The 11894-nt window shown below is 41.3% G+C and overlaps 1 protein-coding gene across 5 annotated transcripts; it reads left to right on the top strand.

Annotated features, from left to right (window-relative positions):
• Positions 1-6466: 6466 nt before the first annotated feature.
• elf3 (E74-like factor 3 (ets domain transcription factor, epithelial-specific)) lies at positions 6467-11615 on the top strand. Of its 5 annotated transcripts, none has more exons than XM_061041359.1 (9): positions 6467-6626; positions 6765-6940; positions 8185-8418; positions 9609-9716; positions 9801-9947; positions 10045-10131; positions 10219-10338; positions 10518-10713; positions 10887-11615. In XM_061041359.1, exons 2-9 carry the CDS (start codon positions 6772-6774, stop codon positions 10990-10992), a joined length of 1167 nt encoding a protein of 388 aa, XP_060897342.1. In that variant the 5' UTR covers positions 6467-6626; positions 6765-6771; the 3' UTR covers positions 10993-11615. The 5 variants fall into 5 exon arrangements, with proteins under 5 accessions (XP_060897342.1, XP_060897340.1, XP_060897341.1 ...); XM_061041357.1 differs by having other exon boundaries at positions 10440-10713; XM_061041358.1 differs by having other exon boundaries at positions 9798-9947.
• The last annotated feature ends 279 nt before the right edge of the window (positions 11616-11894 follow it).

The raw sequence follows: 11894 nt of genomic DNA, 5'->3' as shown, positions 1-11894 counted from the left end.
CTCACCCCCCTCTCTCCACTACCATACCTTCCTCATCCCCTAACTATAGTCCACCCCCCTCCTCTCCTCCTCCCACCACTTCCTCAGGTCTCTGTACGTTGGGGGGGTTGGCGGCGGCGGCATCGGGGCCCGGCGGGATGACTCAGCCCCCATTGCCAAAACGCAGCCCCGGACAGCGAGTGAAGATTGAGATCCATCCCCTCCCACAGAGTGCACTCGACCGTCTGGGGTTTTGCGCGGGCTGGGTCCTCTGCCTGCCCCCCTGTCGCCCCCTCCTCCCCTCCCTCCTCACCCCCTTCACACACAGTTAATAACCGCACTGAGCAGACACCGGCTTACAGTAACATTGTTCTACCCTGCAGTAACACCATCTCGTCCTCTCCACTCACAGACACACCACATAACCAGCAGAGGGAGCCAGAGCTGCTTGCCACAGAGCCCTGTGGGACAAACAGTAACCCAGAGGTGGATAACAAATCAATGACGGGAGTAACGAAAAGCAAAGCTGAAAACAACCCCAACATCTGAGATATCCACCTCTGCGGCACATGGCTCCCCAAGTAGGCCGGAAACCACACACACACACACACACACCCAGGCACTCACAGAAAGATACAGGACTGGTCGCTGGAGGTCCGGAAGAAGACGCTAATTATGGGTGACTCCAACCTCTCCCGGATCCCTCCATTCACAGACCCACACATGCAGGTAGACAGTTTTCCCGGAGCCAACTTCCATCACATCACAATCACAATACTCAAGAAACTCACCCGATACCACAACACCACACAGGTAATACTATCAGTCGGACTTAAAAACTGCCTCTCAGAACACGACCCCACCACACAACTCAAACTGCTACAGACTATGTGGAGGACCAGCCAGACCACCTTCCCCAACGCCACCATTTACATCCCCGTCATAAACTTCTCACCCAGACTGGACGAATACAAACTGACAAAACTCAACGACGCAATAGCCTCCAAATATAACTTCATTCCTGAAATAAACCCACTACTCTTCCAGACCACATGCATTGGACTGCAGACACGGCCGGGCTGTTGTTCAGGTACTGGAAACAGCAATTCAACTCATAACTGGGGACAACCGTCATTTCACGACTCTAACGTCACTAACCTCTGTGCCGTTTTCTCCCTCACAGCCGTACAGCTGGAGATATTGGAAAAAGGTCTCACTTTCATCCCCACACCCAACCCACCCACCCACCCACCCACCCGACCGGAGCTCAGAGGGGACCTACACACCTTCCACAGGAGGTTAAGAAGTTAAGGGCTCACTTCCAGGGGGAGCAGAGGTGGGAGCCTGTGCCGTTCACTGGACCGTCCCACTGGTCACCAAACACAGACACACTTTTCACCTGCTGTTTCTCAATTCATCCATTAAAAACAAGATTCAAGATTTTTATTTGTCACATGCTCATACAGATGTGCAGTGAAGTGTAAAGACTGTTCCGCAAGGCCATGCAATAACACTCCAATTACTAACACACATATATACAGTAAAATAGAAATATAATGTAACATTTTAAAAAGAAATATTTGAATATACAAAATATAGAATAATGTAAACAACGCCAACACATTGGCGGCCCCTGCCACACAGAACGCACAACATTAGTCTGGAACATAAACGCATCATCAGAACATTGGGTAATCACGAACACATTTTAAGCCAGCAGATAAGGGGGGGGGGGGACAATTACATCTTAGAAGCACACAGACAGTTAAATAACAGCACATATTATAAAGCACTGACACACTCACTACAATTAGAGAATCTTTTCAATTTTTATTTTACAAAATATAAATCAGTGATATCATATGGTATACATCTCTTTGTTACAAATACCCTCTACCCCACCCCCACCCACACACAAAACCCTAACCAAGAGGGGTCAGCAGGTCCTTTCTTATACAGTGGCTTAGCATATAAACGAACAAAGAAATAATAACATCAAATGTACATAAACATTAAAAATACAATACCAATGCTAAATTTCACACTTGATCTTCATTCTGGCCTGTTAATCACGTCAAGATACATTTTTTTAAAGGAGGTTTTTCAAGTAATTTCTAATACCCATTGTCCCCCCGAGTGCCCGTGCTTTTGTAGCATTCCCCAGAGAACGCGGCGCCCCTCACCAAACCTAACCCTAAAATGCCTGAATTGTAGAATAAAATAATGACTATAACATTAACAACAATGAAACATTCTGAGGAATGTATTTTGTTTTTCTTCCTGTATTTTTTCTGTTTTCGTTTTTATTGCTCTTGTAGATTAAGGTAAATTGATTCACACATGCACAGTCATGATTAACAGTCATGACTAATGCATTTTCATTATGATTTACACACCTCTTCCCTCTACACTAATCTGTAGTCTCATTCATTACAGCGATTTCAATATACACACAGAAATACGCAACCTGTGGAAAGCCCCAACGTTTAGCAACAGGTGTAGAAGAATAATGACTGGTGGAGAAAGACGCAGAATGGATTACACGTGATGAAACAGTTTCCCTGTTATTCTCCAGGCCATTAAAGCTGGAGCCTGTCAGAGAGCAGAAACCAGTAGAGCTACATTCCTCACCCAAATGTCCCTGACGTGCAGCGGAAACTGGGCGTGACGTGTTGTGAAATTTAGGAGAAAACATGCGGGGGCTCATTACTGGCTCAAACACATTCCAGAGGCCAACTCTGAATGGGATTATAGGAAAGATGTTTACTGACATCACCACCCCACGCCTGCTTGTTCACCTTTGTCCTGTTGGCATCAGGGGGAGAGGAGCCGAACAAACCTTTCTCTGCAGTAAAATGTAGAGTGATGCATTAACATCTACTCTGTAATCATAATTAACCTTATATAATCCATACATTTGAACTAAGCAAACACAGGTCAGTTTAACCCTGATGCATTCAAATCTGCTGTTATTAATATGAATGAATGAATGTTTTTATTTTGGTCATTCATTAAAGAATAACAAGACTCAAAAATATTTGTGTAAATAATCCACTTGCAGAAATAGAAACAAAAAAATATAAAATATATATTTTTATACAGTAAGCAATTAAAAACTTAATGTCTGTTGCATTTCAGTTGGCAGGCAGCGTAAGTGGAAAAAGGATCGACAACCAGGTTGCAACTTGTTGACTAGTTGAAACAGGAATGTAACACACACACACACAAAATGGATTTTTAATGCCAAATTTACAAATGCTTTCGCATTGCATGTCAGAACAGATAACATCATGCTGTTAACCTAACTTATAGGCTAAGGTCAAAGTGAACAGCTGTTCAGATTGTAGATTGAAACAACAAATATATCCTGAGTGAGAAACTGCTGATTGAAGTTATGCAATAACAAGTAAACGCACTCAGGTGTTGAGGTTCTTTCAATCGCATAACCATTTGATACACAGTAAAAAAGGACATCTTTGGACTGACCTTGTGTGGAAAAGGAACAATACAGAGCAACATAAGACAGTAAATACAATGCCTGCACGAGGGAGAGGAAGACGAGTACCAGGACAAGGGAGAGATGTGTTTTATGTGTTGTACTTATGTTGGTGCATTAAGAGTTTAGGAAAATTGTTATATTGATCGTAAAAAACTGTAGGCAAAGAGAGAAAAAATTAGCTTTCCTCGCAGCCTCCTCATCTCAAAACTGTCCAAATTTTATTTTTCTCCAAGGCATGGATGTCATCATATCTTTCTGATAGGTCGCAGTGTGTTAAAGTTGGAGAAGTATTGTCAAACTATTTGAAGTGTACAGTGGATGTGCCTCTGAACCTCAACATCAGCAAAAGGAAAGGAATGTTTTTCTCCATGTCGTTGCTGACATTTTAATTTAAAGCTGAGAAGATTGACATAGTAAACAAATTTAAATAGCTTGATGTAATGCTTCAAATCTCAATTTTAATTTGCATGTGCAAAACATGCTAAAAATTATTAAGTACAATCTGGCAAATTTTAGACATATTCGAGGCCGTCTCTAAAATTAAGCTGCCAAGGCGTTCATGCATGCTATGATTCTTTCCCATATGTCATATTGTATCACATGTTGGGGGCAAGCTGATGAAACAGTCATTAAACCTCTGGAGTCTCTGTACAAAAAAACCTTAAAGGTTTATGACAAATAATCTATGCAAAATCATCATTTCAGGATCTTGGAGAAGCATCATCTTTTGAGTTTTGAGAACTTTAAGCTGTTTTCTTATTTGTGTCTTATGTATGAAATTGTAAATGATTTGGCACCACCGCCATTACGTCAATTTATTCACTTTCGCTCAACGGAGTCAATAAAATCTACAACAATATCTTCGACAGCAGATTGTTTTGTAACCTTCTGTCGCTCTGCATTTGGGCAGTCAGCTTTCTGTGTGAAAGCAACGACTCAGTGGAACGCTCTGCTGGACGATTTGAAGTAATGTAACTCAATCAGCATCTTTAAAAACAAACTAAAGAATCTCCTGAAAGACGCTCAATTCTGTAACCACTCATATTAATCAATGCATTTAAGTGTGTGTGTGTGTGTGTGTGTGTGTGTGTGTGTGTGTGTGTGTATGTGAGTCAAAAAAAAAAAAAAGAAGTGGCACACGTCAACTAGACTGCTGATTAAAACCTGTTACCTCTCCTCTTGGACCAATTAGAGAGTAGCTCTGTAATTAGTGCTTCAGGTGTGATCAATCTCACCTCACAGAGGCCGTTTTCGAAACCGCATACTACACTACTAGTACGTACTGATTCGGCCAAAATGCAGTATGCAGTATGCAAACAACTGTGAGATCCGCAGTATGCCAAAAATACCAGGATGTCATACTGATTTGGGAAAAATGTGCAGTATGCATCGGACCAGTCTACCTCGCGTACTGTTTCCCACAATGCAAAGTGCCAGGTCAGAGATCAAAATGCCGGAGCGCAGTTGTTTGAACTCGTCGGTGGCGGTGACTGAATATCTTGCCACATTATGGGCCTGAACCAATAACAAATATGACATGTTCATATATTTATATGTCTTACCACCTCCGATTTTTCTTCTTTTTAGACTGTACAGTGCATGTGCCACAGCTGGACAAGCAGCTGCAATTACAGGGTCCTTGGCTTGCTCTATTACTACATATTATTCACAGCTGAGTAAAAGTTAAACCTGAACGTCTGAAAAGTATACTACAAGTATATATTTTAATATGTCAATTACCTCCAGATGGGCTGTTGTTTACTTCCGCATTCCAGGACCGGAAACCAGTTTAACCGTGCCAAGCGTACTGCAAAATAACGACGACTGGCAGTCATACTACATACTACTGTTGAACTCAGTATTCAGTATACAGTATATTCTGCATACTGATTTAGATAGTAGTATGTAGTACGCGGTTTCGAAAACAGCCTCACTCGAGCAGGACTGGAATAAGAAAAAAAAAAAGAAACCAAACTTCCCTCTTAAGTCCAAACAAAGCAGACATGTCAAAGAATACATCATGTAAAATTCAGCCATCTCTGAATTCACAAATAACTTTGAGTCATTTCAAAGTTTTATTAACTTAAGCACATTTACACACACTCATGAGTGAGAGGAATGGGCTTCTTCCTTTCGGCTTCTTAACGATCTGCCTGCAGGTCAGAGTGTAACCTGTGGAGCTAAACAATCATCTGTCCTATGTCACCTCAAGGGGGCAGCAGTGAGTCCATGAAGCTGCAGAGGTGAACTGCAACTCTGTGGAAAAACGACACCTGAACACACCTTTTAAACACTGTGTGTGTGTGTGCCCTGCAGTCTGTCTCACGGTTTACTTTCAGACAACAATAAGCCGAACAATCCTTTGACTGACCTTTGACCTCAGGTATGTGTGTGTTTATATGCGTGTGGCTCTAAAAGCTTTGTGTGAGTTTCTGCTGAACAAATGCACTACATATAAATAAATATATCAATAAATATATCAATATTGTTTTGACTGATTCATAAGAATACAGTTTTAAAAACAAATAAAAACAGTTTAGTCATTTAGTCGTCTTTCTGCTGTTGTCACTGTGTCCAGTTATTTTAGAAATCCTGTCAAATGGGTTAGCCCCTCCCCCTTTTTTGCACTAAAGGGTGGCTTTTTTGTATCAGTATTGAACAGTGTTATCATATCTCATAATGATCCACAACATGTCTGACCCTGTTAGATTGTTAACGATAATATACAGATGACGACAAACTGCTCCATAATCAAACCTTTACAGTCTTTGCAGGAATAATAAACTATGAACAATGACGTCCTCTGTCTAAAGGTTAAAATATATATAATTTGATGGTGTGCAAAAGGGGGAGGAGAGGCTGGTTTTTTTTTTGATTGAGTTCTCGGGAAAGTGGAGGAGGGACGGAGGTGTGGCCATCTTCAAGTGGAATTCCCCTGAACTCACCTGAGCTCCCCCCCCCCCCCTTCCTTTAAAGGAGTATAAAACTCTGCGGGTGTTAAAAGCAGCAACAGGTGCATCTTTAGCTCAGAGAGTTACACACACAACAGGAGCAGATTAAACTGCACACTCTGACACTGAGGATTCACACAGCTCTTTGTGTCAGAGCCTCTTTTTCTTCACCATACTGTGGCTCATGCTGTTATCAGGTAAAACATATTACCTTCATTTTGATTCATGTAATATATACACAAAGAAATATAGAGAAACTCTGATCAACTGACAAACATTTATTAGAAAGGATCTTCCTTCTCCTTCACAGTTTCTGTAAATTCTTCTGTTCTCAGAGTCTCCATGTCGTCACCGTGCCTCAGCAGTGTCCTGACCTGTGCCAACCACGCCATGTACCAGACAGGTGATGTCCTGCTGCAGCAGACCAGTGTGCTGCCCAGTAACAACACCATGCAGACCAGTAACACAAGCCTGCAGACCAGAAACTCAGCGTACAGCTCCAGCATGAGAGGTAAGAGAAACCTTGCTGATGCTTTTCAATGGCGTTACATTCACATCATAATAACTTGTAACACTTGTAACTGACATACGATCACACTGTAACACTTGTAACTCTGACATACGATCACACTGTAACACTTGTAACTGACATACGATCACACTGTAACACTTGTAACTCTGACATACGATCATAATGTAACACGTGTAACTCTGACATACGATCATAATGTAACACTTGTAACTCTGACATACGATCATAATGTAACACGCGTAACTCTGACATACGATCATAATGTAACACTTGTAACTCTGACATACGATCATAATGTAACACTTGTAACTCTGACATACGATCATAATGTAACACGCGTAACTCTGACATACGATCATAATGTAACACTTGTAACTCTGACATACGATCATAATGTAACAAGTGAAACTCTGACATACGATCATAATGTAACACTTGTAACTCTGACATACGATCACAATGTAACACGCGTAACTCTGACATACGATCATAATGTAACACTTGTAACTCTGACATACGATCATAATGTAACACTTGTAACTCTGACATACGATCACAATGTAACACGCGTAACTCTGACATACGATCACACTGTAACAAGTGAAACTCTGACATACGATCATAATGTAACACGCGTAACTCTGACTTTCCTTTAACTCTTGACTCTGTTTCTGCTAATTTCAGTTCCATGTGTAATCTGTGTTCCAAACCAACTCAAACAGTTGAATTTGTCCTTTTTTGATCCAGTCTGAGTTTCGTGTTAGTTTCACTTGAAGACTAATCCCACAGTAAACATGATCCTTTATTTTGGAATGACATCCGCACCATTAGCACGCTGCTTTGGCCTTATTCAGTCTCTGTGGGTTCAATCATTAACCAGCCGGCTAAACTTTAACTCAGTTTAACGGTCAGACTGAAGAATGCAGCCACCGCCAAGATCAAACAGATCCGGCTTTGTTCGTCTCACCTCAGAGACACAAACACAGAGTGAGGATGATGACGAATGGTTTCAGTCTTCTTCAAACGGAGCTGAACATGTTGATATGTTGAAGTCAATGTGAATAAAAACCCAAGAAGAGAGAGGGAATAGAAAGAGAGAGAGACGGACATGAAATCATCTGCACTTCATTAGAACATGTAAGAATATTTAATATTTACCTGTCCGGTGTCTGCAGCTCAGACAGTTGGTCTATAACCACCCCCCCTCTTTCTTCTGTATGCAGGTCAGTGGTACGGACACCTCAGTCCTCACCACTGGTCCACAGAGAACGTTCTGGACTGGATCAGCGACCATGTAGAGACTTTGAAGTTTGATGCCCAGTCCCTGAGTCTGGCCTGCTGCACCATGGATGGCCCAGCCCTCTGCCAGATGACCCGGGACCAAATGGTTTCAGTGTTCGACTCGCAGCTTGGACTACAGCTGCACCAGAGTCTGCAGGAACACAAGACTAAATATGGTAAAACTATGAGCATATAAATTCAGTATGATCGCGAACATGAAATGTTCCACTTCTTGTCCCCCCTCCCCCGACATTACACGGACCCTCATCCAGCCCCACAGTCAGAGAACATTACAGTAATGTGAAGGCTGAATCTATGCATTACATTAACGCTCACTGGACTTTATATTTTCTGTTTACACTGCTTTGGACTGAAAATCTTGCACATGTACAGTATCTTTTGATATTTTCATGTTATATCATAATTTCTAATAGCCATTATATATATATTTTTTTTATTATTATTTGTTTTTTCTTTGCTTTTCTTGATGAGGTTACATCAAAATAAACACAGTATACAAACGTTGGTGTCATTTAACAATAGTCAGTTTAGCCTCCTTTTAAATAGTCCATTCTCTTCAGACTTTGTGATGGGTTTTACAGTCATTCCACTTTTTCCATTTTCCTTGGCATGCAGATTGTGTTAGTCTCAAATTGTGTGTAAAGTTCTCCATATCATGTAGTTGTATGTCCAACCAGTTTCTCCGAGTGGGGGGGTCCTCCTTACACCACTTTCTTGTTATAGCTTTCTTTGATGCCACCAGTAGTATTCCAGCCAGGTATCTGTCTTTGCTTTGTATATTGTGTTAAATTTTCCCAGATACAGCACTTCACAAGTCTTAGGAAGTTCATAACCTAAAATTGCTTTCATTCCTTTCCACACTTCATCCCAGTACTCAGTCATTTTCACACATTGCCAAAAAACATGAGGGTGATCAACATCATGTTCCCCACACTGTCTCCAGCAAGGCTGTGGGACAAGTGAGAATCTTCCTTGAAGTTTTGGTGTGGTGAAAAATCTCACACTATAGCCTTTATATTTTATCTTATTCTATTTAAGTAGTCATCAGGAGCTCTGCTGTTTTTACTTTTCTTCTGTCAATTATTTTGCACCAGAGAGTCAAATGTATATAAAACGATTCTGGTTTATCTTTAGTCACCAGCTGAAAGGTGAAACAAAGCGAACGTTGTTCATACGGCAACAAAAAAAACCCTTAACTATAATTTCAAATTGAAATTATATAATATTTGCATAAATCTTAGTAAAGAAATAACTTTCTGTTCAGTTCACGGCTTCTTCTTTGCTGGAAGTATTTTCACTCTCAACAGAAACAATTTAAAACTTAAACTTTTTTTTTATCCCTCAGAGCTGCAGAGTATCTCAGGACCAGAACTGAACGAGACCTGCGCGCTGCTGGACCACTTCCTGGACAATCTCAACTTCCCTCTGCTCAGCACTATCAGAATCGGCCAGAGTACGTATGCTAAGTAGCACAGGCAATGTATTCTATGTAATGAAGTGGATTCTGGAGGCTAACCCTGCTGCGTCCCACCAGCAGCTGAAGGAGCCGTCAGCAGGAGAGAGTTTGACTTCAGCGAGAACTACAATCTGAGCGCTCTGACGTTAGAGACTGTGACGCCGTGGGCGGATTCTGAGTATCTGTCTGACAATCAGTCTGACAGCGAGTTCAGCTCCTCCTCCAATAGTCAGTATTTTTCCTCATGTTCCTGAACTGAACCCAGACTTTATGTCTCCATTTCTCATATTTTCTGTCCTTTTAATCCCCTCTCGCTCCTCTTCAGGTGGTATGTTTGGCTTCTCTAACCTCGACTCTCCAGAGTCCGGCAGTGGTGAATCAGACCCGGAATTCTCCTACCCACCTATTTCCAGTGAGTAAACAGGAAGAGTCTGAATGAGTTTATTTGGGCTCTTTAGGTCTCAGTTTAATATCTGACACATTTCTGTTGTGTTGACAGAGGCTAACATCAAAACAGAGAAAGGAGAGTGTCGCGTGAAACGGCCTCGGGGCCGACCTCCTAAAGTGAGCAGAGAGCACAGCAGCAGCCTTTATGAGAATCCAAAGAAGAACAAACATGGTGAGATGTTTGGATTGTATAACACACTTTATGTAAAGCAGAGTTCCAAACACTTCTGTACCTGAACACTGCTCAGCTATGACACTTTGCATCTTTATCAGCCCACAGATATATATCTCCGTTACACTTTGACATCCACAAACACACTTTAGCTGACTGTGTACTCCGTCTGTGTGCAGCTCCTCGAGGCACTCACCTGTGGGAGTTCATCAGAGACATCCTCATCCACCCCGAGAGGAATCAGGGCCTGATGAAGTGGGAGGACCGCAGAGAAGGGGTCTTCAAGTTCCTCAAGTCTGAGGCCGTGGCTCAGATGTGGGGCCAGAAGAAGAAGAACAGCAGCATGACGTACGAGAAGCTCAGCCGGGCCATGAGGTGAGTTCATGTTTCTTCTAAAAAAGAAGACCAAATTTCTATGCTCTTCATCTTCGACACAGAAAACCTCACAGATTAATTAGATTAGATTATACAATGAGCTACGGCAGGCAAGAGGGTGTCATACCTTGTGTCTTAAACCAGGCCTAACTGATCCCCCCCCCCCCCCTCAGGTATTACTATAAGAGAGACATCCTGGAGCGGGTCGATGGCCGGAGGCTCGTCTATAAATTTGGCAAGAACTCAAGCGGCTGGAAGATGGAGGAGATCAGCATGTGAGATATCGAGCAAGAAGAAGAAGAAATCCTCGTGTGATCTGAAAACAGAAAACTTTGTTTAAGACACAAACTTCCTGTCAGAGGGAAGGTGTTACAGAAAATGTAAGCCAGTGTTTTTGGCTCTAGTAGGTTTTATGAACCAATATTAACGTTGAAATGTTTTTTTTATTTTGATTTGAATCCCTAGAGAAACAGGGACATTGTTTTGGATGCTTGTGAGTTTCTGACCCACAGGAGGATAAAAAACATTTTATTTGTACAGAAATCTCTCCGTTGGTTGAAGTTTGAATGATTCCTCATCAGCACCGTGTAGTCTGTTCTAGTTTACAGATATTAATGACCTTGAAATTATCTTTTTGTACTTTGATACAGCGTGGAAATATGTGTTTTTTTAGTCTTCTGGTAAACTGAAGGACAGAGATGAATGTCTGCAGCCCGTTGATTTAGTTACGATGTGCACTACATGTCTTCAAGTATCACTTATTATAAAGTGTGTCTACAATGACAAGAAACTTCTTCACCTTTATTATGAATCAGAAATCTGTAGCACGTTGTTTGTGCGATTGTGATTCACTTAGGACGAAATCTTCAATGTGTGTGGAATAAATCTTAAAATACTTTAAATGGTTTGATTGTGTTCTTAAACTTGCCTTGCCTTGCCTTATAGAAATGTTGAATGTGTGTTACTTCTTAAAGCTCATTGCATCACAAAGGTGGAATGTGAAAACACCCAAGTCTTTAAATTAATTAATCTTAATGACATACTGTTAAATTAATAAATCTTAATGACATACTGTTAAATTAATAAATCTTAATGACATACTATTAAATTAATTAATCTTAATGACAGACTAGTCCCTCATTAAAGGACTCATGAGAAGTACAGAAAGGTATTTAATTATC

This window comes from Labrus mixtus, chromosome 7 (assembly GCF_963584025.1).
Source record: "Labrus mixtus chromosome 7, fLabMix1.1, whole genome shotgun sequence".
Taxonomy (NCBI): domain Eukaryota; kingdom Metazoa; phylum Chordata; class Actinopteri; order Labriformes; family Labridae; genus Labrus; species Labrus mixtus.
The sequence above is the reverse complement of the archived record's forward strand: the minus strand, read 5'-3'. Positions and strand labels throughout refer to the sequence as shown.

Bases quoted from the DNA above. Each gene is read 5' to 3' on its own strand.
- elf3 (XM_061041356.1), top strand. From the start codon at position 6,772: ATGTCGTCACCGTGCCTCAGCAGTGTCCTGACCTGTGCCAACCACGCC. The intron at 9,948-10,044 runs GTCAGTATTTTT...GCTCCTCTTCAG, and splicing joins GTTCAGCTCCTCCTCCAATA to GTGGTATGTTTGGCTTCTCT. The intron at 10,339-10,439 runs GTGAGATGTTTG...CATCTTTATCAG, and splicing joins TCCAAAGAAGAACAAACATG to CCCACAGATATATATCTCCG.